The 25,923-nt window shown below is 46.7% G+C and overlaps 1 protein-coding gene across 1 annotated transcript in view; it reads right to left on the bottom strand.

Moving 5' to 3' along the window:
• The window catches only part of LOC146859134 (uncharacterized), a 2,052,335-nt gene that overhangs the window by 645,871 nt on the left and 1,380,541 nt on the right, over positions 1 to 25,923 (bottom strand). Inside the window, exon 83 of the mRNA XM_085649806.1 lies at positions 14,959 to 15,085. Within this exon, the coding sequence (XP_085505932.1) occupies positions 14,959 to 15,085 (127 nt within the window). The remainder of the gene's footprint in view (positions 1 to 14,958; positions 15,086 to 25,923) is intronic.

Below are 25,923 nucleotides of genomic sequence, written 5' to 3'. Positions count from 1 at the left end.
TACCACGTAAAATAACTGATGTTAATTGTAATATGCTGACAGATTACTTGGCTTCCTTGATGTCTGCACTACAATCTTGTCGTTCACAGGTAGCTGCAGCTTTTCCTGACAACACTGAGGTGAAACCCCATGACGTTGCTCCGGGGGATCTGGTGTTTGTAAGAAATTTTGATCGGAAGACCCAGTTGGAGCCCAGGTGGAAAGCACCGAAGCTAGTCCTGCTGACCACAAGAACAGCCGTGAAAGTTGAGGGCCGCAAGGGCTGGATACATTCCAGCCACATTAAGAAATTTCATGGACTATCCTCGGATATAGACACTGTGCCCTGCACTCCCTCACAGACTGATTCAAAACTTCCTTTTGTTGAACAGAATGACTCTCAGTGCTATAAATTAAAGCTTAGGCCCAAACAGTCGAGCAATTTGATTGTTTAAGTCCTCTCCAAGGTGAAGCGGTTGAATTGTCTCCGACATGTATCCCTTGGACCTGAGTAGAGAAAATACCCAAGAAATGTTGAAACGACAGGCGTATTGTAAATCACTGCGTAGCTACTGTATGAGGACATTATTAATTTTGTTTTTATTGAGTGTTTTAATAATTATTACGAGTGTGATTTTGCACATATATCATCCTATTTCTAGACATGTTTATAATGTTGCTGCTGAACATTCTTTTAGTGACCTACCGCCACATGAATTATCTTATAGACTTGCGCTGCGCAATAACACCTTCATTAGTATGTTACATCATTCCCATCAGACTAGTAATGCCACCAATTGTTGGGTGTGTGGCCGACTCCCTCCCTATCAGAATAACAAAGGAGTTCTGCCTTTCTTTCCACATCCGTTCACACACAATGGCTCCTGTGGAGCATGGTTTAGTTTACTAAATTCCATAGACCCAGACACAGCAGTTTATCAACAACATTGGATATGGGGAAATCTGAATCTAGTTTTATTCAAAGTCTGTCATCCTAATAAGGAGGGTCACCCCAGTAGAACAGGAACTGATCTAGAAAATGAAGTGTATAAATTAGGTAATTTTACACCTAATCTTATGATTCTGAATGTCAAATCCGAAGTTGAACTAATTCTGCCCACTATGTCAGTATTTCCAGTTAAGGGTGAATTATGTGTAAGAAAAGTTGGTTCCATACATATGGGCCATAGCCAATGCGTTACTACAGTAGAATATAGTGATCAAGGTAAATCTTCATTTAGAGCTTCTCGCCATTCTTACTTTATATGTGGTCAGACGGCATATATGCGTCTGCCTCTAGATTGGGATGGTACCTGTTACATAGCATTCCTTCTGCCACCTGTTTTCCTAGCTCCACCTGATTATTATCGGAATGTTCATTTAGTACACAATAGAGAGCGAAGAGATCTCCCAGTTGTCGATTATACTGAGACGGCATGGGACAAGTATGTAGATTTCAATAAAGGCATCTTTCCCTATATAGGTACAATATCAAATAGTAAGCTGATACGCAGACTAACCAAGACTCTTGAAGCTGTAGTAAACGAGACTATAGCCGCCCTAGGCAATCTGACAGAGGAACAATCAGTGATGAGAATTGTTGTTCTCCAGAATCGTCTTGTCCTTGACGTCATCCTGGCCGATAGGGGCGGAGCTTGCAGGGTCATCGGATCCAGCTGCTGCATATTCATACCAGAAAATTCGCCATCTGTATATAAAGCTATAACGCGCCTTCATAAGATTGTGAGCCAGATACACGAGAATCCAGGCACTTGGACGTGGTCCGGGTGGTTTTGGAGTGTAATATCAGCCTGGGGATGGAAAGTTCTATCGTTCCTAGGTATTGGCCTTCTTATGCTCTTCAGTTGTTGTTTATGCCTGCAATGTGGACCAGCGATTTGTGGTCTGTGTGCCACATCATGCATTCCATATCAAAGTTCTCGTTCAGAATGCCGGAAGAAGAAGGAAGAAGAAATGATGCTCCATGAGCAAATCGATGGAATGATGAAGATTGATATCTCTTGAAGGGCAAGTAGGGGACAAGGAGGGAATGTGGAAATGTGGATTTTCCTGATTCGTTATGTCCCCTATCTTGGACCCCAACGGTTCTATGTGCATGTCACAAGTACATGTATGTTCCCTCCAGTTCCAGTTTCCAAAACGCAAACATATGTGCGTCCACCGTCAACATGTTCTCTGTCAGATCCGCCATCAATGGGCTGGATATTCGATTCCTAAGTATGAAAGGCCACCGACTTTATATGGCTAAGTTACTCCATTTTTACAGTTCAGGCAAGTAGGCCCGATTCTGTCCTCAAAGCCTTCCCTGCTCTCTGTCTCTGACAGCTTCAGCTTGAGCTCGCATCTGTATCCATGAACTTTGTCCTACTCCCTGTGCAGCTAACGGTGCCTGCCTCGGCCAGTTTTGCCTGCCTGCCAAGAAGCTGTATTTCACCTTCGAATTATCTACTTTGCTCTTCAGCCGATGCATTCCTGTCTAGTGATTTAGGTAAACATTTCCTTTAGCTCACAAGCAAAGGACTCGGCCTTTCCGTCCTCCTGCAAGTAATTCATAGCCCTGTTGCCATGGAAAGTTTTCTGCCCCTCGCATCTCATATAGACACTTAGACGCTTGTACACGCACACACAGTCAGTATAGAATAGATTCTGTCCGAGAGTCTTTTCTTGTGGATAACATAGTTCTCTAAACATAGGATGTTAGATATGATTTGGGATTAGGTTGACTTGACCCCCCAGACTTCTCGTCTCCACATGTAGAGCTAAATGTCAAGTCCCCTTCACCCCCTAGTTGCACGTCAATCACACGTCATGCTGCTGCGCGCGCATCTATGTTAAGTATTATCTTATAGATCCACCTATGCATGATAATCAGAGCCAATCATGTTTCTTTCTGCTCCTTATTACGCCTAGTTTCGATTACGTACCACTATGTCATTCCTCTTATCAATTGTTACGCCTTTTGCATTCGTTTCATTGTAATGTATGACCTATAAAAGTTACTTCTTGTCAATAAAGTATTGTACTTCACTTCCTGAACCCTCGTGGTGACGGAACCTGAAGGCCGCCACTCGAGTCGGCCATTTTGGAATAAAGGCCATTCAGAAAATCTCTTATACCACGGATTCTGCCTCTTGTTATTCTGAGCTATTTTACTTTATTTTAGATTCCGCATGAAATTCAGTCAAGGTAAAAAGAATATTTACCACAGCTCAGTAAACAGCTCCAGAGCCGCGTCTCGTTTTTCACCGAACAGGCGAGATCCATCAAACAGCTTATCCATTATGGATGAAAAGACATCCCTGGGGAAGCATGTGGACCTCACCCACATGTGGTGCTGAAGCACCACACATGTGCCAATTGCCTGTTCTAGACAATAAGAGGTGATAGGCCTGATAGGATCTCAAACTTGGCCATATCCTGGCCATCTGAAGGGTTTGGGCCAAGGAAGCCCACATGTCTTCTGGGAGCACCAGTAAGTTTTAACCAAACTTGTCCCAGAGTGCATAAATGCAGCATCCCAGGAGGTAGCTGGCTGACTTATGAAAACATTCTTTTAAACAGTTCCATACATTCTATACGTTGAAGGATAAATCGGAAAGGCATTAGGATTCACTCTGCTGCTGGACGCCTTCACCAATAGACTCTTAGGGGCTGGGATTCAATTTAGAAAACTGGTTTCACCTGGAGCTTGCTTGTGGTGATGTGGCAATTGACCTGAGAGCCAGAGCATGGTTCAGCCCAAGTGCATGCCATACACCACCCCAAAATAGAATAATGCGATTTTCCGTCTCACTAAGAATCCATGAAAAGTCTCTTGGCTAACTTGTCAAAATGAAACATGAGCCATCTGGATTAATTAAAGACTGTCAATTACGCTACAATAAAAGTTTGGCTGAGACCTTATTTACATCTTGAAATACAGAAACCACCATTTTAGTCTTCACATTTTGTTGTAATGCACAACAGGGTTCTCGCTGTGTCTCCCTTTTAGCTATACTTTTAAGCTTGCCATCTTCTTCTAAAGGTGAATTTTAACATGTTTACACTCACACAATAGCAGCACATTTATTAGTAAGCATCATTATCATGTTGCTTGTACACTCTGTCCAAGGCTAGGTACATAGAATGCGATACCCTTGTATTTTGTTGTCCGGTTGGAAACAGCGCTAAGGCAAACCATCGCATCAGCTCTGCACCTTTGACACAGTGCAATTGGAACAGTGCTTGTATTATATAAACTGCCTCTGTGTCACATTCGGGAGAGGAACAGTTCTGCTGGGATTGTCCTGGAATGCTGTGAACTGTGACTGAGATGCAGCTCTGCTGACTCTAACATTCATCCTGCAAGGGACGATGACCTATTACATCCAGACCGGCTTGCTGGCACATCATACTCGCGTATGGAGAGTTAGGCTGCCCAAATGGATCTGGCAGAGGGTACTCCCACTATGCTCTTTTTGATATAGGTAGTATTAGATATGAGTATAATTATAATCACACAGTAATGTTATAATAGTTGGACTTGTTCACCATTCTTGTAATGCTGCTTACAATGCTTGGTTTCATCATCTTATTAACTGCAGTGCACGCTTTCTGTACAAGAATACGATTGTTTCAATAAAAGTTTGAAAAGCCAGAGTTATATCTTACTTGTGTTGCCCTCGGGCATGCAAAAGTAACAATGAAAGGGTAGATCTATTTGCACGATTTCCTTGGGGAATAAAAGAAGTGGTCATGTTTGAGGTTGCAGGTACCACCTGGTGCCCTGGTAAGGTTAGGGGTTCAGATGGGGCACTCTGAGCGAGCTAGGATTTGGGCCCAACTTTTTCTGATGATATGTGTGGGCTGAGTGTCATATTCTGAAGTTTATGTTGTCCAGATACATAGTTCTACTTAATTCGTAGGAACCCTATAACATGACGCTCAACATTCTAGGGCAGGGGCTTATTTAATGGGTCTCCTGCGTAGTTTTGCGTGTGACCAAGACTCCTTTTCACCTTATATGGAGACGTACATGGTGTTTAATCCTCCTCAGCTTAATAGGAAATCCCTATTTTTGTTTGAAGGTTGTTCAAGCTTGAAGCTTTAAGAAGATCACCCCACTATAGTATCTTCCTTTTTTGAATTTCATTAATTAAATATGGTGCAAGCAGCTAAATTTCCTATTAATTGTAGACATGCTGTTACAGCACTATTACAACAACAAGGGCTCCCTCTTAGGCGGGCGGGAGATGTTACCTTTGTGGTTGAGGCACACTTAGTATATAAAACAGAGGTATTCTATTCTTGGGCTCACGTTCCTGCAGCCAATGCCATTACACAGACATTTCACACATACACTCCAGCTGCATTAACAGGTCAATATAGAGCTTATGAAAATTTTGAAATAGAATTAACATATCAGGAACATCAGGATTGGTTCCAAGGCGCTCTACCATATACACTAAACAATGTAAGATGGGTCCCCTCAGCAATGAAGGGGCGACTTGGGCAGTCCTAACCGCCTATACACTATACCCAAACTTAGCACCATTAAATGTTGCAGACTTCGGTCCTCTTTACACAGGTATAGTTAGACTATACATATGTTTAACACAGTTCATTACACGCACAATAACGGCTGTCCAAGCAAGGGCTGTTCAAGCTGTGCAGCCACAGTTCGCTGTGCCTGCAATTAGTCCAGTAATTATTAATGTCATTATAGGTACAATTCCCACCAGATGGGAGAAAATTACGTTTTGGACTACACAAAAAAACAGCTTGAAGCAGTGTTTCTCCATACAGAACTCCACGAAAATCATAGAATTCTTGCAATGTGCCTACCACTTGGTGTGGTTCCACCAGTAGAGTATTGTGCCACCTGGGGCACAGCCTTTGCTGCCACATATAACATAACAGATGGTATACCGCTATCATGTAGGATGGGATAAAGACTCACCTTATCATGTTATACCCATCAGGTCCAGCCCGTGAGTGCAATCACAATATTAAAAAAAGCAGTAAGCAAAACAGCCAGTTAGGTAAATACACGTAGAGTACCAAGGTGTGACAGAGCCTAGCATTCCGCCAGTGAACAATCCATTGTTTACGGTAGCGAAACCAGACCATTCCTATTCCTTAGTCATAGACTACAGACATTTAAACAGTCATACACACACTTTTGCAATTCAAAATGCACACAGCTCAGTTCTAATGAACACCATAGTGAGCAAAAAATACAAAACCACTTTTGACATGGCTTTTCCTGCCACAACACAGCACCTGGAAGCAGAGACTTAACATCGTTTACTGCTTTAAGAGTCAAGTCTGCTGACTTCAGCAGGGGTATATGAACAGCCCAGGTCTGTTTTCTGAGTAATGTCAATTCTACATGAAATTGACTTTGAAGTCTTGTCCTACGTTGAAGATATGTATCTCAGGGACGATACCTTAAACACACATTTAGCCAGAGTAGATCGCATCGTTTTGGGATTTGCTGGCTATAAATTCAATTTCTAGAAAACAAAAATTGCTTTTCTCAGTGTCCTATTCTTGGGATACGAGTTGTCAAATGGAAGCAAAAGTCTTGCGACACATTTCTTGGAGAAATTTACTCTCTTGCATCCATCAAACACCATAAAAAGGCTACAATTACTATTAGGCTTTCTCAACTTTCTTGAGCATACATACCAGACTATGCACAACGGGTTAAACTATTTTACGAATTACTTCATCCTGACTTTTCCAGTGCACACTGAACATCAAAAAATAAACAGATTCTGAAAATGCTACAAACTGAGATGCTTGCATCCAGACACTTACACACTTGTGTCAATACAACTAACTTGATGATCCACATAATTGCGGGATCAACTGGCTATACATATATCACCTTTAACGAAGGTGATACTTTACTAATTGCTTATAAATTGCATCAAACTCCAATTCTGAAATGTGTTTTGCATTGACCAAAAAAATACTGACTGTAGTTCACACAGCTGTTATAAAGGAAAGACCGCTGGCTCAGGGGAAACATATAATTGTGCTTTCCCTGAATCCAGTCTTAGAGGCTGTCACCAAGGCAAGCGTTTCTAATGCGAAAACCTTACATCCAAGATGGATACAACTGCCCACATCCTAAACAGCTACTGATGTTGACTATGTCTTTGACCCCACCGTGCAAACACATGAATTTCTACAGTATGAACAAGAATGCCCTGTGCCCAGGGACATTTTGCCTCTTGAGCAATATGATTACCTACTATATACTGATGGTTCAGCTCAGTCCACTGTTGGAATTAAACAACCATAGTCAGCACAAGGTCCATGCCCAAAAAAGATAATTCCCGCACCAACCTTTTAATAATTCTTGTTGAAACAAATCCTTAGGAAACACACAAATTCTATTGACTGCAGCCATAGGCTCATTTCTTTGGGCAATTAAAATTATTACGCTATTGAGCCATCTTAAACTAAATTATGACAAGATTAAGATATTTCTTGGGAAGCAAATCCTCCCCTAGGTTGAATGGCTTATCACCTATGCCAGAATAGGAGGTCAAAAACCTAGGCCTTATTATTTGTCCAAGATTTCTCCTTACCAGATTTCGAAACATTTATAGTCCTGCTTTCTTTGTCTTAGGAAAGTATTGGAAATCTTTCGTTTATTACCAGTTACAGCCAGAAAAACTATCACCTAGGTTGTAACATCTTCCACGTGGTTAAATTAAAAGCCATTCATTTGTGACTACTTAAATATACTCTTCATCAGCTGCAGCTTATCTAAACATGTGCGGCCAGACTGGTTCTAGTGATCTCATGGAAACAGCATAGCTCTGGACATTTAGGTAACTTACTAAGATTAGTAAGATTTCCTGCCCATAAATGATTCAAGTTCATGAGTTTTTGTGTGGATGTATTGGAGTAATTGAGCACCATGGCCCTCTGTTACGCTATGTGCATTTTGCTAGGTACCCTCTATGTCATAATCTCAGACCTGCTTATCCATCCCAGTCTACATTCCCAGTCTAAGGCATACCAGGACGTTAAGAAGATCTATTTCTATTGTTACTATTAAAACTTGGAATTCCCTATCCTGTCTCTATGGCCTATTCCGCCTATAGATTTAGTATGTCGGTGTACCCAGCCGAAAATACAATTGTGGGCCACTCACTGAATCTCCTGTCCTACTTTTATTAGGCCAGCAGAAAGTTGTATGTTTTTTTATTATTATCACAGAGTGACTGTTAGAACTGACCCTGACAAATGACTGAGAAGCCACAGCTGGGTCATAGAAAAGGCAGAAACATGTTGACCATCTAAATGGAATATTTTTTCCAAAACCCCTTTCACATTTCCTTTCCACCGAAGGCACCCTATTAAATTTATATTTAGCCTACCAGGAGATAATTTTAGATTTACCACACTTTATATATCTAGCACTCTGCCTCTCACCCACACCTCAGGCTCATCTTCATTGCTCGAAAACACCTCAGCTCCACTCCGGTGGAGAGTTGTAGCCCACACTAGGGACCTTGCATTGGGGTGTGAGGAGGGAACCCAGTGATGAAGCATGCCACCCTTGGGTGGGTGAGGGTTGCCGTCCTTTAAAAGTAGCATTTTTCCACACACAAGAATATACTCTAATTGACTAGGCGTACCAATATGTGTTATTTGTTCACTGGAGATTAGTACATCCTTAGTCGGAACCCACTCCCATTAAGACCCCTTGTGTGTATTGATGTTGTCAGGATGAGCCACCTCAGACAGTATGGGGCGGCAGAGCTGTGACCTACCACACTTGCACTTCAAAGGAACTGGCCCAGATCACACACAAAGGACTTCACACTCGTCATTGTGACCCTAGATAATCTGCGACCAGGCAGGGAGGCAGACAATTCCAGACTCCTCTGTGGGGGGAACCTCCAGAGGCCTCACCCACTTCAAAGTAGGCACCAGGAATAAAAAAGGGACCCTCAGTCTGACTCTTCAGTACACTCCTGGACCTGTGGATACCACAAAAGGACAGCCTGCTGCTGTGCTGCTTGAGGCCTGCCCTGCCTACTGAGGAGGAAGACTGGACCTGCCCCCATTATTCCAGGCTGATTGACTTCAAGAGTCAGCTAACTGATCTCCTGTTCCTGAGCTACAGGCACATAGCAAGCTCCAGAGGCCTCCCTGCATCTTCCCAGATGACGTACTACCTGGCCCTGCAACTGGAACTGCATAGGGCCTGCTGGCCTCAACAAGAGTGGGTCCCTGATCCCCAAGATGTGCCTCCCGAGGTCCTGAACCCTTGGCTGGCATCGGAGTGTGCTCTACTGACTCAAAAAGGAGAAATCCTTAAGTTTTGGGTTCTTTATGAGCATGAACGGGCCCGTGCGCGCCAAGGTCTTGCTGCCCGTGCTAACCACTAATGCGAAAGTGTGTTGAACTCAACTCTTCGTGCTACAGTGACGCCAGCAAAATCTGCACTTCGCAATGCAGCGACAGCCCCTGCTTTCAGGCGCTATACCTACCTTAAATCTTTGAAATCGCACATCTCTAGTTCTACTGATTGGATTTTTGTTGTTTTGGAGTCAAATAATTCATTTCAATTTCCTCTATTTTTCTTGTGTTCTATTTTCAATGTATTACTGTTTATGTGCTGCATAAATACTTAAAAAAATGTCTCTAAGTTAGGCTTGTCTGCTTCTGTATCAAGCTACTAGAGAGTTAGGTTAAGTTAATGAATTTTGTAGTTCATCCTGACAGGGTTTGCGGCTGTTGCTTGAGAAGGGCTGACACCCTTAACAACACAATTTCTCACAGCCAGCAATATTTATGCCCTGAAGAAGGCTGTGGACCCTAATGGGCTTTAAAAATCCAGAACAACATGTTGACGACATAAATAGATGGTGGGTAATTATAACTGTTTCACCTTTAACTCTTTGTTCCAATTTAAATCCAGTCAAAGTATCCCTAAATAAATGAAATACAAGAAAAATTTCTATACTGTTTTGGATTATACCTCATCTATGGAAAGAAATACATCACTATCATCCTGAAAACCCTTGCTCCCTAACCTGTGGTCCAGCCCATTCAGACACTACATCTGGAACACGTATAGACTTTTGCTCTTCATGTGATGTCAACAGGAACATTTGTTGCCTTATCTCATACACTTTTGCCCGCTGAAGTTAGACTGGTATAGATCTACCCCTTTCATTCTCATCGCCGTTCTAGTTTCCTGAACCCTTCTCTGCCAGGAGACACTCACAGTCCAGAAGACACTAGCTGTACACTGAAGGGGGACTGTGGTTCTTCAAGAACAACTATCATCAGTCTGACTGCTTGGTACATCAGCTGCAGCCATGTTTGTGGTTACTCCATTCAGAGGGTAGGGCTCTTTTTCAGTTTCCTGTATGTCAGCATTATGGATAGTGTCATGGGTTTACCATACTTAGGGGGCTATTAGGATGTCGTGCGGATCGCCACCGCCCTACCGGCGGTGGCAATCCGCACACCAAAACACCCCGCCGGAAGGCCATTTACCCCCGCCACATTAGCATGGAGGGGGTACCACAGCAGACGGAAAGATCGTTCGCCGCTTTTCCACCGGTTTCGCAATCGGCACGATTGCCTACCGGGCGGAAAAGGCCCATAATATGATGCCAGCTGTTGGATGCCTTTCCATGGCGGAGACTCCGCCATGGAAATGGCATGCGGGAATTCACTGCTGGGACCCGTTACGGGCCCGTGGGGGCTGCACTGATGCACTGGCATTGGCATACACAAGGTGGCAGGCACCGCGCAGTGCCTGTCACGTTGTGCATGCCAATGCACAACATGCTTATATTGCATTGTGGCGGGTGCTGCTTACAGCACTGCCCCCCACAATGCAATATATGCGGGATGCGACCGCCACCCTAATTGGCGGTGTGGGACCGCCGCACCACTGGCGGCTGGTACATGCACCACTAGGGTGGCATCCTAATAGACCCCTTAATACTGTCATAGTTAAAATGGAACCAGATGTTCAAGTAAGGGAAGCTGAGGCCTCCTCTGAAAAGTATCTGATATTTAGATGTTACAAAATAAATCAGTAGTGTTTGAGGGCAGCAATCAAGCAAGAAGCAAGGAGCTCTGAGCACTTCGTCTCTTGGGTAAAGACTGTCGACTGCTTCAGGGTACTTCACTCTGCTGCAGCTCACTCTACAAAGAACACCTCTTGTTTTTACCTGACACTTCATTCAACAGAGCAGGTCGGAGTTAGATTTGGATGCAAAGGCTTATAAAGAAGCACAGAACAGGTGACCCTTCACCACTCCTGGGTGCTATATACAACACTAAACTGCACATTACACACCAACTGGCCTGTAACGTAAATCTGCACCTCGGCTCCCAATGCCAATATGACAAAAGTTACAGCGTTAATAATGGTGGCACTGCTGAACTGTGGCACAAGAACGTCTGCTCGTGCTGAGAAGCATAACTGTTATACAATCCGAATCACTGCCAAAATGATGAAGAAAAAGCTAAATAAAAGGTGGTGTATGCTACTTTGCAGTTCCATTAACAAGCATTTACAATGCAATGGTCTCGGCATTGGTAAAGTTAGAGCTATTGGCATTGCTCATGACATTATTTTTGTTTATGTTTTTGTTTTTAAAACATTTAAAGAAACTGCATTGTTATTTACAATGTCAATAGCTTAATCACTCTCAAATGTGAGACCTATTGCATTTGCACCCACACACAGAGCCACCTACACACACACTGATTAAGCTATTGACATTGTAAATAACAATGCCGTTTCTCTACATGTTTTAAAAACAAAAACATAAACAAAAATAATGTCATGAGCAATGCCTATAGCTCTAACTTTAACAATGCCAGGTCATAAAGTAGGATAGTTCATCAATGTATGAACAGATAAAAGTGAGTAGCCCTAGTGATAATCAAGTCAGTCATACTTTTCTGGAGCTGTCATGTGAATTGCCCTTCTATATAAGTAGTATAAGACAGCCAAATTCAACAGCTGATCAGCGTGTTCTAAAGACTCAGTATGCATGGGATGAAAATAGAGGCATCCGGCATAGGCAACGCAATCTGACTGTAAAGAGCACTGTTCACACATTGTCAAATGCATTGACTTAATTTATTAATGAAATACAGGGACAAATATCCCATTGGTGGATTTCTCATCAATACACAACCCACCAGCAACATCAGCTCAGCCAGTCTCCTACGTAGCACCCCATGTGAAACCTGCCTAAATGTTTTCAAGCATTGAACAACCTGACATCATACACTGCTTCACTTACCATTGCCAGGAAGTTAATACCTACAGTGCAGGCATGTCATTCACAGGGCAACCATGCACTACAGGGCCTCCGCAGAAGATCGGTAAATGGACAATGTTCATAGCTGCCTAGCCTCGACCTAAAAATGTAGTTGAGGTTTCCTTATACAAAACATCTATCTCGATGAGTGGTTACTGCTGTTGAATTTCTGGAACATTTAATTACACAAAAACATTACTTTCTGTAATTTGTTCATGCGACATAACTGCGATGTAACTCACCAAGTGTCACCTCTAAAGTACTTAAATGTCAGACTCTGAAAAATTGCAAAGGTGGAAATGTCATACAGTGTAGGCAATTGAAAACCAGACCGCCAGAAGCATAGAAAATTTAAGCACACGCACCCTGCTGGTGATGCACCTACAGATCGGCTCCTGAACCCAGAGAGCTCTCCGGACCAGGGCTGAAAAGTGCATTCTCCGCTCTCTTCGGTACACTACATGCCGGGACTCAGAGCCATCAAGGAAGGACTACCAACTTAGTAACGATAGGCGAGGGACTGTGAGCCGCAGTGGGCAGAGAAGAAGGACCACTCACTTAGTAATTAAAACCAAAATGCTACTACATTATTCGATTAAAAGTATCACGTGAAACAACTTTTAAAGGACAGTATATGCCACTGGTGGTAGCATGGGCAAAACAAACGAAAGACAATATCTCGTCGTGTCTCTGGCGGCCTTGCTATTATGAAGGGTGCCAAGAAACACGGTAGCCTTATCTGTAGAAACATTTCAACCAAGTTTTTGATACAGATAACAATCCACGCACGCTCTACAGAGGGTTGGACGCAGCATTAGGAAGGCATGTACACTACTTTGGGTGCTTTCTTGCCACTCCCACAAAATCAGTACCCTCTTCCAAAATGGCGGCACGAATGACTGGCACGTCGCAGCTGTGCGAATGGATTACCCGCATCCAACCCAATTACCTTATTAATACCTGTCAACGAATCACTCGGAGCCTGACGTTTGACGCGCCGCGCGAAGCATCATAAAAACAGGACACCATTTAGTTGTTTACTTCCTCTCAGAGTTCTGCTACTGACTCTTTAGCTTACGCTCTAGAACTAGTTGCAGGGAAAAAAAGTAAACAATAAGCTCCGCAGAGGACAGGGTGAGGAGACCAGGGCAGCAGCTGTACGCAGGGGGAGCGGACGATCACACCACTGCCTTTCTCCGAGGCTGAGAAGAAAATGCCTCGGAGAAACGCCACGTCCTTTTCGGATTCGGGGGCGTGTTTTGCTGTTGTCTCCTCCCTGAGACTTCTCGCAAAAAACACGCCCCCCGATCTGAAAAGGACGGGGCTTCAACGGAGTGACTGGACCTCTTCTCCAGTGGCTGGCCAGCATTTAAGAGGCCAGCCAATGGAGAACAGGAGAGAAGAGGGGCGGGTGCAAGCCCCTCTTCTCAAAGTCACTCAAACTCATTAAATCTCGGAGCGAGACTGCGCAAGCGCAGCCTTTCGCAGCCGAGACCTAAAAAGGGAGACCCTAACAAAGCGTTTAGCCATGCAGCACTTTATCCTGGGTGCTGTGCTGCCAGGGGTTTTAAGAGCCATACAAATACTACACACAGTGTCATGCAGGGTGATTCAGGAATACATGCTTGCCTAAGGAAACATTCTAAGGCTTTTTAACGTACAGACCAAAAGACAAGTGAATCGATGCAAATTAACAGCACTCTAACATTCTATGTGCGACTGCATCACTAGAGCATTAAACAGCCCATGAAAAAAAGTGAAGTACTTTCCAATGGCCTCCTCTCCCAGGCCTCTATTCTAAAACTGCTCACACCATCCATTCATCGGCAAGCCCCCGACCCCCTCTGTCCCAGCCCACTGGGTATAGGAATAACAACACAATGCTCCAATTCGTCAGGTAGAGGGGATATAATGAATAAACTGGGTGCATGAAGTCTGATCTTCAGAAATATATTTTGGAAGGTCAAGATTAACGAAATTTAATGTGTGAAACATGCCCAGAAAACTCCGGGATATGGGTGTTTTGGTGCGGTGTTCACAAAAATGTGCATTCTATATTCCATTTTGCAGGGTTGAACTCAAAATGGAAAATTGATAGCATTCCACACCATGAAATAATAACGTTATTACTTTTTTTCAGTGTACATCACTCAATATTTTCAATCTTCTTTGCTGGTCTTTGACATTTTTTAGATTAGGTGCACATAATCTTGTGTGACTCCTGATTATTGTGATCTGCATATCCTGCGTAATTTCACGGGAGATTTAATTCGAGCAGAAAATATCTTTCAGGAATTTGGAAAACAGATAAACCCGTGACTTAGAAACTGTGCAGACAATATGCTGAGCTGGCATTACCTGTTCCTTTGGTATGAAAGGAGATATCTCGCATACAGTTTCCTTGCAAACGACAGCTCATGCGCAATACACACAAAACCTACAATTCGCACGAAAGTTCTGTGTGTTATGTGTGGAAAAAAAACGTGCACAATTTCGCTCATCTCTACTTTCATTCTGTTTGTTTGGAACTATGGATCTTGTGTAACTCTATATTGTTATTGGAGGTTAAAAAGTAGTCTAACAACTAGGAGCTATGACAAACTTCACCAAACATCTACTTTGTAAAGTTTTCTTCAGTTGTCATAATTTCACTTACTGAGTCATGGTTTGGTAGAAGGTCTTTGTAAGTTGCTCCATCAGCTCTTTAATTTGATTGGCTGCAAGGCCGAGGTATTTCACGCCAGGGCTTGGGAGTTCAGGCCCGTGAGGAACTGTCAGCATCTCTGTGGGGAAAGGCAAGCATCCATTTTCAGTGATATCAAATTCAGGCTGAACTGAGAAGTCATGCACTATTTACCACAATTAGTTCAAAAAAATAAGAAACCCTCTTAGGAAACAATAAGTATTTTTGTGAATATTAACTAAAAATCACAGACACACTACTCCATTACTTCCCTACACACAAATGCTGCAGTGTCTGTGTGATCAGGGACCTGTAGCTCTATCTGCTAAATTGCACATTTGATGGGTGAGGGTCTACTTTTTGTAGCTCTACCTTGGTATAAAACTGGAAGTGACGAGCAAGTTACTTACCTTCTGTAACGCATTATCTGGTAGAAACTCTATGTAGCTGCAGATTCCTTACCTTTAAATTTCCCAGGCATCAGGCTGGATCCGCAAACCTTTGCTTGAGCAATACCCTTTGTGCTCGGCGTCGGGTTGCACCATTCTGCTAAGCGTGATGTTGTTGCCATTGGTTATGTCGTCGTGAATACCTATATATGCGACACACAGGCGTGGGGACGTCATTACTTTTAGTTTTTTTCACGTCAGAAGTGCAGAGCCACGAAGTAACTGACAAAAACATGTGCGAAACTAGGGGCCTGGTAACCGTAGCCCTTTTAAAATTAGTCCGATAAGTCGGGAGGAATGGGTGGGCCTGTAAGGAATCTGCAGCTAGATCGACTCTCTACCAGATAATGTGTTAATGAAGGTAAGTACTTGTTCATCTGATAGAGACTTCTAGCTGCAGATTCCTTACCTTTGAATTAGATACCCAAGCCATACTCTCACGGCGGTGGGTTGCAGACCAACTCCTCACACTAGGACATGGGTACTCACAAACATTTCTCGAGGGGTCGCAAAGTACTGTCTGTAGCATACCCAAGGGCCACACCAATGCCAGAAATGCCAGGGTCGGGAGGATGAAAGAAAGGTGAGTGTAAGGGGATGCGAAGCAGATACATGGTGTGGACAACAAATTTCGCCTTCACAGGACTGCCTGCCACATATGCTCTATTTTTATGCACCAAAGAATTAAAGTCAAAGCATTAACTATTAATGTAAAACATGAGATGGAAAGAGATACTCATCTAGTGGCTGAATTGCACAACGTGAAACCAGAAAACCTGGTATCAGTCTTGGCTTCCACATTTGACAAAATTGTGTGATCCTAGGCAATTGGTTAATTTCACTTTGCCTCCTATTTCTTTATTAACAAATATGAGAGCCCCTTAAAATATACGAGTTGAGAATATGTACTGTACGAAACCTTCTTTTCTTACTTATGGTTACTTTGGCTAATGTGTAAAACGTGCAAATAAAGTATGCCCATTTGTTTCACAGCTTTCTGAATATTTCTGCTATGTCAAGTGGACAGTAGCTCAGTGCTGCTGTTCACCAGGGGGGCCGCATGCGGCCCCCGGCCTGTACTTTGAGTATCCATGCACTAGGAAGTCCTGCAGGACCGAATGGGCAAAATGCCCGTCTCTGTAGACCTGACTGTCCAGGAAGCAGTGCTTGGCACGTGTGTGCAAAGATGCCCACGTTGCTGCCTGATAGATGTTCAGGACTGGGACACCCCAAGCTAAAGCCATAGTCACAGCCTTTCCCCTGGTGGAATGGGCCCTTAATCCCTCCGAGGACAGCTTCTAAGCCAGGGCATAGTAGATCCTAGTGCAGAGAATGACACAGCAAGAAATGGTCCTTTTCTGCACTTCCCGCCCCTTCTTAGCTCTCAGTACCCCACAAAGAGTTAGTCGTCCACCGGAACTTTTTTGTGTGGTCAGGGTACAACGGCAATGCTCTTTTTGGGTCCAGTCGGTGAAGACGCTCCTCTTCCATAGAGGGATGTGGGGGAGCAAAGAAGGTGGGCAGCGTGATAGACTGATCCAGATGGAATGGGGTCACCACCTTCAGCAAGGATGAAGCACGGGTGCGAAGCATCACTTTGTCTGGAAAAGACATCATGTAGGGAGGCATACAAGATAGTGCCTGCAACTCACTCATCCTCCGGGCAGATGTTATCGCCACCAGAAAAGCTGTCTTGATGGTAAGCAGTTGGAGGGGACAGTTGTGTAAAGACTTAAAGGGAGCACACATAAGAAAAGTGAGGACCAAATTAAGATCCCACAGCGGCATAACAAAGGGCATGAACAGAAACAAGTGCGTCAGCCCCTTCAAAAACCTATTTACAATTAGAGACCTAAAGAGAGAGGGTTGGTCTGGCAGCCGCAAAAAAGCTGATAGAGCGGAAAGAAAAGCCTTGAGAGTACCCAACGCAGAGCCCTGCTGGGCAAGGGTAAGATTAAAAAGAAGAACAGTAGAAAGAGAAGCAGAAAGAGAGCCAATAGACCTTTCTGTACAGTATAACAAAAATTTCTGCCAAAGACAGCCGTTTACCATCTTAGTGGAGGGCTGCCTGGCTTCAAAAATAATGTTACATACTTCGGAAGGAAGGTCAAAAGATATCAACTGTTGCTGCTCAATCTCCACGCATGGAGGCGAAGAGTTGACAGGTTCGGGTGAAGGACCCTCCTCTGCTCCTGCGACGGAAGATCTTCCCAAAGGGGCAGTCTGAGCAGAGGATCGATGTTCATTTTCAGAAGCTCTGGATACCAGACTCTCCTCGCCCAGTTTGGAGCCACAAGAATGACTTGGGCCCGGACGTTCCTGATCTTCTTCAGAACCCTGGGCAGGAGTGGTATGGGCGGAAAGGCGTACAGCAGGCCTGAGCTCTACTTGCGATGAAAGGCATCGCCGAGTGATAGCCGCCTTAGAAACTCCAGCGTACAGTATTGCTGGCACTGTGCATTCTCTTCAGAGGCGAACTAATCTAACCAAGGTTCTCCCCACTGCTGAAAGAGAACTTAAACCGCTTCAGACTGGAGATGCCATTCATGATCCGCTAGGCATCGACGACTGAGTTCTTCCACCCTGGCGTTCAAAGAACCTGCCAGGTGTGGAACCACCAGAGTTATGCCCTGCTGTTCCAGACATGTCCTGAGATGCAGGGCCTCTCAACAAAGGGCCCACGACCCCACTCCGCCCTGCTTGTTGCAGTACCACATGGCGGTGGTGTTGTCTGTGAAAACCTACACTAACTTCACCTTGACAGAGGGAAGATACACCTTCAATGCCAATTGAATCGCTCGACGCTCCAACAAATTGATGTGGATTCCTGACTCCGCAGAAGACCAGTGTCCCCCGATCTCCACCTCTCCCAGATGGCCACCTTATCCCAGAAGTGACGCACAAGTTACTTACTTGTGTAACGATATATTTGTAAGAGACATTAGTTAGTGATAGATTCCTTACCTTAGAATATCCCCAGGCATCAGACTGGATCTGGAAAGTTTTCGTCAGCAGTACCCCTGCGCGTCGGTAGGCGTCGTCATGCGGCTCCGCGTACGTCAGTGGAGTCGTAGCCACCGAGATGACGTCGTCGGAGCTTCTTAGATGCACCCACGCGCGCTGACATCAGTTCTGTACATAACTTTTCCGCACCAGGAGCGCAGAGCCATGCCAGAGACCGACTACTGGTGCAATAGAACTAGGGCCCTAAAACGGATGACCTGAACCCTAGAGAACAGTTCGCAGAAAGGGGAGGATGGGCGGGCGGTAAGGAATTTATCACTAACTAATGTCTCTTACAGATATATAGTTACACAAGTAAGTAACTTGTGCATCTGAAAGAGACACGTTAGTGATAGATTCCTTACCTTAGAATACATATCCAAGCAATACCAACCCCGGTGGTGGGTCTGCGAAGTAAGATTACACCAGAAAGTCACGGAGAACCGAACGGCCAAAGAAGCCGTCTCTCCGGACCTGACTGTCAAGGCAATAGTGCGTTGTGAAGGTATGCAACGAGGCCCAAGTGGCCGCCTGACAGATGTCTTGCTGGAGGACACCGCGTCCCAATGCTGTAGTAGCTGATGTCGGCCGGGTAGAATAGGCGTGCAGCCCAACCGGAGGCTCCTTTTTAACCAGAGAGTAACAGGCTTTAATGCACAAGACAACCTATCGGGAGATAGTCCGCTTGTGCACAGCCCAACCTTTCTTGGTACCCACGTAGCCAACAAAGAGATGATCATCCACCAGGAACTGTTGTGTGCGGTTGAGATAGAACAAAAGCGCACGTTTGGGGTCCAGACGGTGGAGCCTCTCCTCTTCTCTTGAAGAGTGCGGAGGCGGAAAGAAAGTGGGCAGAGTGACAGTTTGCCCAAGATGAAAGGCAGACACTACTTTTGGTAGAAAGGAGGGACGCAGCCAAAGCACAATCTTGTCCGGATGAATCGCAAGGAAAGGAGGTTTACAGGAAAAAGCCTGTAGCTCACTCACCCACCCAGAGGAGGTGATGGCCACCAGGAAGACAGTCTTCAAAGTTAATAACCGCAAAGGACAGTTATGAAGAGGCTCAAAGGGAGCGCACATCAAGTATGTGAGAACCAGGTTCAAGACCCATTGAGGCATCACAAAAGGAATAGGAGGGAAAAGCTGAGTAATGCCTTTGAGAAATCTATTGACAACTGGGGACTTGAAAAGAGAGGGCTGTTCAGGCAGCCTAAGAAAGGCTGAAAGAGCAGAAAGGTAGCCATTGATAGTGCCCAGAGCAGAGCCCTGCTGGGCCTAAGAGAGAAGGAACAATAGGACCTCAGAAAGAGGGGCAGAAAGAGGATCTGCAGCTTTTGCTGTGCACCATGCCACAAATTGTTTCCAACGACAGGCGTATACCGTTTTAGTGGAGGGACGCCTGCCTGCCAGAATCACATTATAGACTTCAGGAGGCAAGTCAAATCGAATCAGCTGTCGCCGCTCAATCTCCACACAAGGAGGTGGAGGCTGGACAGGTTTCGGTGGAGGCCCGTCCCCTGTTGCTGTAACAGGAGATCCTCCCGAAGAGGCAGTCGGATCGGGGGATCCACGCTCATACTGAGATGCCTGGGATACCAAACTCTTCGAGCCCAGTCCGGTGCCACAAGAAAGACTTGGGCCCAGTCGTGTCTGATCTTCTTCAGCACTCTGGGCAGAAGTGGTATAGGCGGAAAGGTGTACAATAGACCGCAACTCCACTCGCGACGAAAAGCGTCTCCGAGCGAGTGCCGCCCTGGAAACTACAATGTGCAGAACTGCTGACATTGCGCGTTCTCTTCAGTGGCGAATAGATCTAACCAAGGTTCTCCCCACTGCTGAAAGGGACCTTGCACCACCTCTGAGTGAAGATGCAATTCGGTATCCACCATGCACCTGTGGCTGAGTTTGTCCGCCCTGGCGTTCAGGGTACCTGCCAGGTGTTGAACCACCAAGGAAATGCCTTGACGTTCCAGCCACATCCAGAGACGTAGAGCTTCCTGACTTGGGTCCACGGCCCCATCCCGCCCTGCTTGTTGCAGTACCACATGGCGGTATTGTTGTCTGTGAACACCTGCACTACTCTCCCCTTGACAGAGGGAAGGAATGCTTTCAGTGCAAGTAGGATCACCCTAAGCTCCGAAAGGTTGATATAGAGCTTGGACTCCGTCGGAGACCAGAGGCCTCTGATCTCCGTGTCTCCCATGTGGCAACCCCATCCCAGGAGGGACGCGTCCATCACTACTGTGTGCTCTGGTTGGGGAAGGGAGAGGGATGTGCTGCTGACCCAACGCTGGTTCGTGAGTCACCACTGCAAGTCCTGTGCAATGCCTTCCGAGATCTGGACGTAGTCGGACAGGTTCCCCGATGCTGCGTCCACTGGAACTTCAGGTCCCACTGCAGAGCCCGCATATGCCATCTGGCATGATAGATCAGCAGGATGCAGGAGGTCATGAGGCCCAGCAGCCTCAGGCTCTTCCTGACCGAAACCCAGGACCAGGGCAGAAAGATCGGAATCATAGCCCGAATGTCCCGGACTCACTGTTCGGGAGGATAAAATCGAAACTGCGCCGTATCCAGAACTGCTCTGATGAAGATGAGCTTCTGAGAGGGAACCAGGTGCGACTTCGGCACGTTGATGGATAACCCCAGCAAATGCAGGAGGTCGGCTGTAGTCTGGAGGTGGGAGACGTCTGCCTGGGGCGAGTCCGCCTTCAACAGCCAGTCGTCGAGATAGGGGAAGATTGAAACCCCTGATCTGCGCAGATGAGCTGCGACCACCGCCATCACTTTCGTGAACACCTGAGGGGCGCTGGTAAGGCTGAAAGGGAGCACGGTGAACTGAAAGTGCTCGTGGCTCACCGTGAACCGTAGGTAACACCGGTGAGCTGGCAGGATGGGGATATGAAAAAAAGCATCCTGCAAGTCCAACGCAACCAGCCAGTCTTACTGGTCTAGGGCAGACAAGACCTGAGCAAGCGTGAGCATCTTGAACTTCTCCTTCCGGAGGAAGCGATTGACGTTTCGGAGGTCTAAGATAGGGCACAGGCCTTTGTCCTTCTTTGGAACCAAGAAGTAATGGGAGTAACAACCACGACCTTCTTCTGGCGTCGGAACATGCTCGATGGCCCCCTTGGCCAAGAGGGCCGCGACTTCCTGCTGGAGAAGTGCCAAGTGATCCCCCAACATGCGGTGGTACTGAGGTGGCATGGCTGGAGGGGTAGACTCGAAGGGGAGGGAGTAGCCCCGTCGGACTATCTGCAGAACTTACCTGTCCGAAGTGATGGTGCGCCAGTGGGGGAGGTGATGGCGAATCCTGCCGCCCACTGGCGTCTGGTGGGCCTGAAACACCGGACTAGGAAGGTTTTGAGGCGGCGGTGGCAGGAGCAGTGGTGGATTGACCTGCCCGCTGTCCTCAGGACCCACCACATCCGGTCCCACATCCGCGGCTGCGCTGAGACTGCGGCTGTGCAGTCCTGCGCGCCTATAAGGAACGCGATTGGGCGCCTCGACCCTGACCTCGAAAGGAGCGAAAAGCTGACCCCGAGGGAGTGAGCGCGGTGGCGAGACCCAAGGACTGGGCTGTAGCCCAAGAGTACTTAAAGCGTTCCAGGGTGCTATCCGCCTGGTCACCAAAGAGGCATATGCCATCAAAGGGCATGTCCAACAAAGTGTTCTGAAAATCCACGGAGAAGCCAGTTGTTCTTAGCCAAGCGTAACAGCGGAGCACCACCGTTGAGGAAAGTGCCCTGCCGAGTGAATCGGCCGTATCAAGGCCACAACGGATAGTGAATTTAGCAGCATCTCTCCCCTCGGTAATGGCCTGGGAGAGCACAGCCCGAGCTTCCACAGGGCACTGAGGCAGCACCTGTGCCACCGTGTCCCACACAGAATGTGAATAGCGGCCCAACAGGCACGCAGTAGTCGCCGCCCACAACGCGGAACTGGCAGAAATGAAAATCTTTTTCCCAAACTGTTCCAGAGGGGCAGAAGTGAATGCGCTCAGCGAGGCAGAGGCCTGGACAACCAGTGTGAGAAAGCTTTGGTCGCCCGGCGCCGGGCGAAAGTGGCACGTCACACCCTTATCCACAGGAGCCCCTGTGTTGGGTTTGTTCCAGGTACTCAACAGGACATCAGTAAGTGTGTCGTTGAAGGGCAGCAGCGCCTTCGCAGAGGAGGACGCTGACTGCAGTACCTCAGTCAGGAGATTGGTTTTGATAGGTACAGAAGGGAGCTTGAGGTTAAGAGCCTCAGGCGCCCTACGCAACACCACAGAAAATACCCAACCTCCTCCGTAGCCATGGAAGAGGGGGACAGTGTACCAGGAAGTGGAGAGAAATTCAGATCCACTGGACCTTCCGTATCACCTTCCCATTCCGGCTCATCTTTACATTGAGCTGCGAGAGGGTCTTTAGACCACTCCCAGTACTCCCCTCTGTCCACCGGTTGTTGAAGAGGCCGGTAAGGATGAGGTGCCTGGGGGAATGGGATAAAGTCTCCACCCAGAAACGGAACCGGGGTGTAATAGACCAATCCCAGTTCTGCGCCGTCTGGCACCGCTTCCGGTGCCGCACCCAGCGCTGGCTCCAAGGCCGGAGGCGACGCCTGCGCCGAGGCCGGAGGTGACACTGGGGCCGGCGGCGCCGCCGAGGCCGGAGCCGGCAGCGCTGTAGGGTATCATGCCGGCGTAGCCGGGGCCAAGGATGGTGGCACGGGGGCAGAACCACCCAACAGGTCCACGGGGTCCAAAGGCTTTCCAGAGGGACCTGATGGGCCAAAGAATCGGCTCATGGCCGACAGGAAAGCCTGTATTTCGTCCGGAGTCGCGTGCGGGCCTGTAAAGGGTAAGTAGGCCGCAGGCAATAATGGAGGCTCTATCAAAGCCGTGGGGGAGTGACCGCCTGCCCCCTCCACCGCGTCCCACGACCGGTGAGGGGTAGACGAAGAGCGACATCGCTTCTTTGACTTTTTATGGCGCCGTGACTTACCTGTCCCCGAGTCCGACGAGCGATGGTGATGGCTCCATGACTGGGCCCTTGACCTCCCACGTGAGCGGGACTTCGATCGGCGCGGAACCGATTGCTGGACTTCCAATAACTTTCAGGAACGCTCCCGCAAAGCTTTCGGCGCCATGGCCGGATAATCAGGCCACGCCTCGGGGTCATGGGCGTGCCCCATGCGGAGGAGACACACGTCGTGCGGGTCCGCTACCAACATGTTCCGACGGCAGGTCCCACAGGACTTAAACCCGGGCATCCCTACTACACCCGGAGTCGAGTACTCGACAAGACAAGAGAAACAAGTTCTCTGAAGCCAAGTTAAAATATTAACTAGGATCTCTCTTGGATCAGCGCTTGCTGGCGCGGAAAAAGAAAGAACTGACAGCATGCGTGGGTGCGTCTAAGTAGCTCCGGCGATGTCATCTCGGCGGCTATGAAGCCACCGAAATACGCGGAGCCGCACGACGACGCCTACCGACGCGCAGGGGTACTGCTGACGAAAACTTTCCGGATCCATTATGACACATGGGGATATTCTAAGGTAAGGAATCTATCACTAACGTGTCTCTTTCAGATGCATCTGTTACGACTGTGAGATCTGGTTGGGGAAGGGAGAGGGGTCTGCCGCAGACCCAATCGCGATTCGTCAACCACCACTGCAGATCTCTTGCAGTTCCATCCGACATCTGGATCACATCAGTGAGATGTTCCTGATGCTGCTCCCACTGTTACTTTAGGTCCCACTGCAGAGCCCGCATACGCCACCTGGCATGCTTTACCAACAGGCTGCAGGAAGCCATGAAGCCCAACAGCCTCAGAGTCAGTCTCACTGAAATCCAGTATAGTGGCTGAAACATCTGAAACATAACCTGAATATCCTAGACTCACTGCTCTGGAGGATAAGCCCGAAACTGCACTGTGCCCAGAACAGCCCAGATGAAAGGGAGCATCTGAGAAGGAGTAAGGTGTTACTTCGGCACATGTATAGCGAACCCCAGCGATTGCAAGAGGTTCACCGTAGTCTGAAGGTGGGAGACGAAAGCCTGGGATGAGGATGCCTTCAACAGCCAGTCGTCGAGGTAGTGGAAGACTGGCACTGCTAACCTGTGCAGATGAGCTGCGACCACCGCCATCACCTTGGTGAACACCAGAGGGGCACTGGTAAGACCAAAGAGGAGCATGGTAAACTGAAAGTACTTGTGGCCTACCTTGAACCGCAGGTAACGCCTATGACCCGGCAGAATGGGGATGGGAAAATACGCATCCTGCAGGTCCAACACTACCATCCAGTCTTCTTGGTGTAGGGCAGACACGACCTGAGCTAAGGTAAGCATCTTAAACTTTTCCTTCTTGAGGGAGAGATTGACGGTCCAAAGGACTAAAATGGTGCGGTGAGATGTGGTTGAATCGTTTTGAGCCTGTTAAGAGTTTAGCAGCAGCATTGAGATAAGCTTTTAGGGGGGGGCGTAGAGATCCTGGGTAGGCCAGAGAGGGTTAAGCATCCGTATTCAATGTCTGAACTGTCAATTTTAGGTCCGATTAATCCAGGAATGGTTTTAGTTTTCTTAAGTAGCTCAGGTGAAACCTGGTATTTTTGGCCATAAAGTTGATGTGGTCTAGCATATTCAGGTTGCTGTCCAGTGTGATTCCAAGAGATTTGGCTGAGTCCACTATGGTCGGTGTGCAGTTCAGTGCTGGGATCGTCTTGGTCCATTTCAGTATGTCAGTGGTACTTTTAGGAGGGGAGATTAAAAGGAACTCAGTTTTTTGCACATTTAGTTTGAGCTGGTTGCTGGCGACTCATTGTACAGAGGCCTCATTCATAGAGTTGATCTTCTCTAGGGATGAGATTTTGATGTAGATCGGAGTATCATCGGCATACATCTGGAGAAAGATGTTGGCAATACGCAGTATTTCAGCTAACGGTTCAAGGTAGAGGGTTGGGGTGAGAGTTGAGCATTGGGGGACTCCAATCGTTTTCGGGGAAGGAGAAGATAGATTACGGTTGACCAAGAATCACTGGGATTGGTACCGGAGGAAGGATCTAAACCATTCAAGAACGGTTCCCCCTGTCTTCGAAGCGTTCAAATAGTTTCTTGTGGTTGACTGTGTCGAATGCCGATAATAGGTCCAATAGAATGAAGAGCCACGTTTTGCCTTGGTCAAAGGCTTGAAAAGCGTCATCTACAATATGGAGAATAGTAGTTTCTGTGCTGTGACCAGGCATTAAATAAGATTGCCATTCGCCTAGCAGGTTGAAGTTAGCAACGTGTTGGCTCAGTTGATGTTGCACGTATTTCTCAAGTACTTTCGCTAGAATTGGAATATTGGATATTGGTCTGAAACTGGCTGGATTCAACGTGGGTTTTTTTAAGAAGGGGATGACTTGACCAACTTTTAGAGAGTCAGGTATGGAACCTTGCATTAGGGAAGCGTTGATTATTGTAGTTCAAATAGGAATGATAAATTGGTAGGTAGCGGTCAAGCAG

This window comes from Triturus cristatus, chromosome 3_2, assembly GCF_964204655.1.
Source record: "Triturus cristatus chromosome 3_2, aTriCri1.1, whole genome shotgun sequence".
Taxonomy (NCBI): domain Eukaryota; kingdom Metazoa; phylum Chordata; class Amphibia; order Caudata; family Salamandridae; genus Triturus; species Triturus cristatus.
Note: the sequence above shows the minus strand (reverse complement) of the source record. Positions and strands in the feature narration are given on the sequence as shown.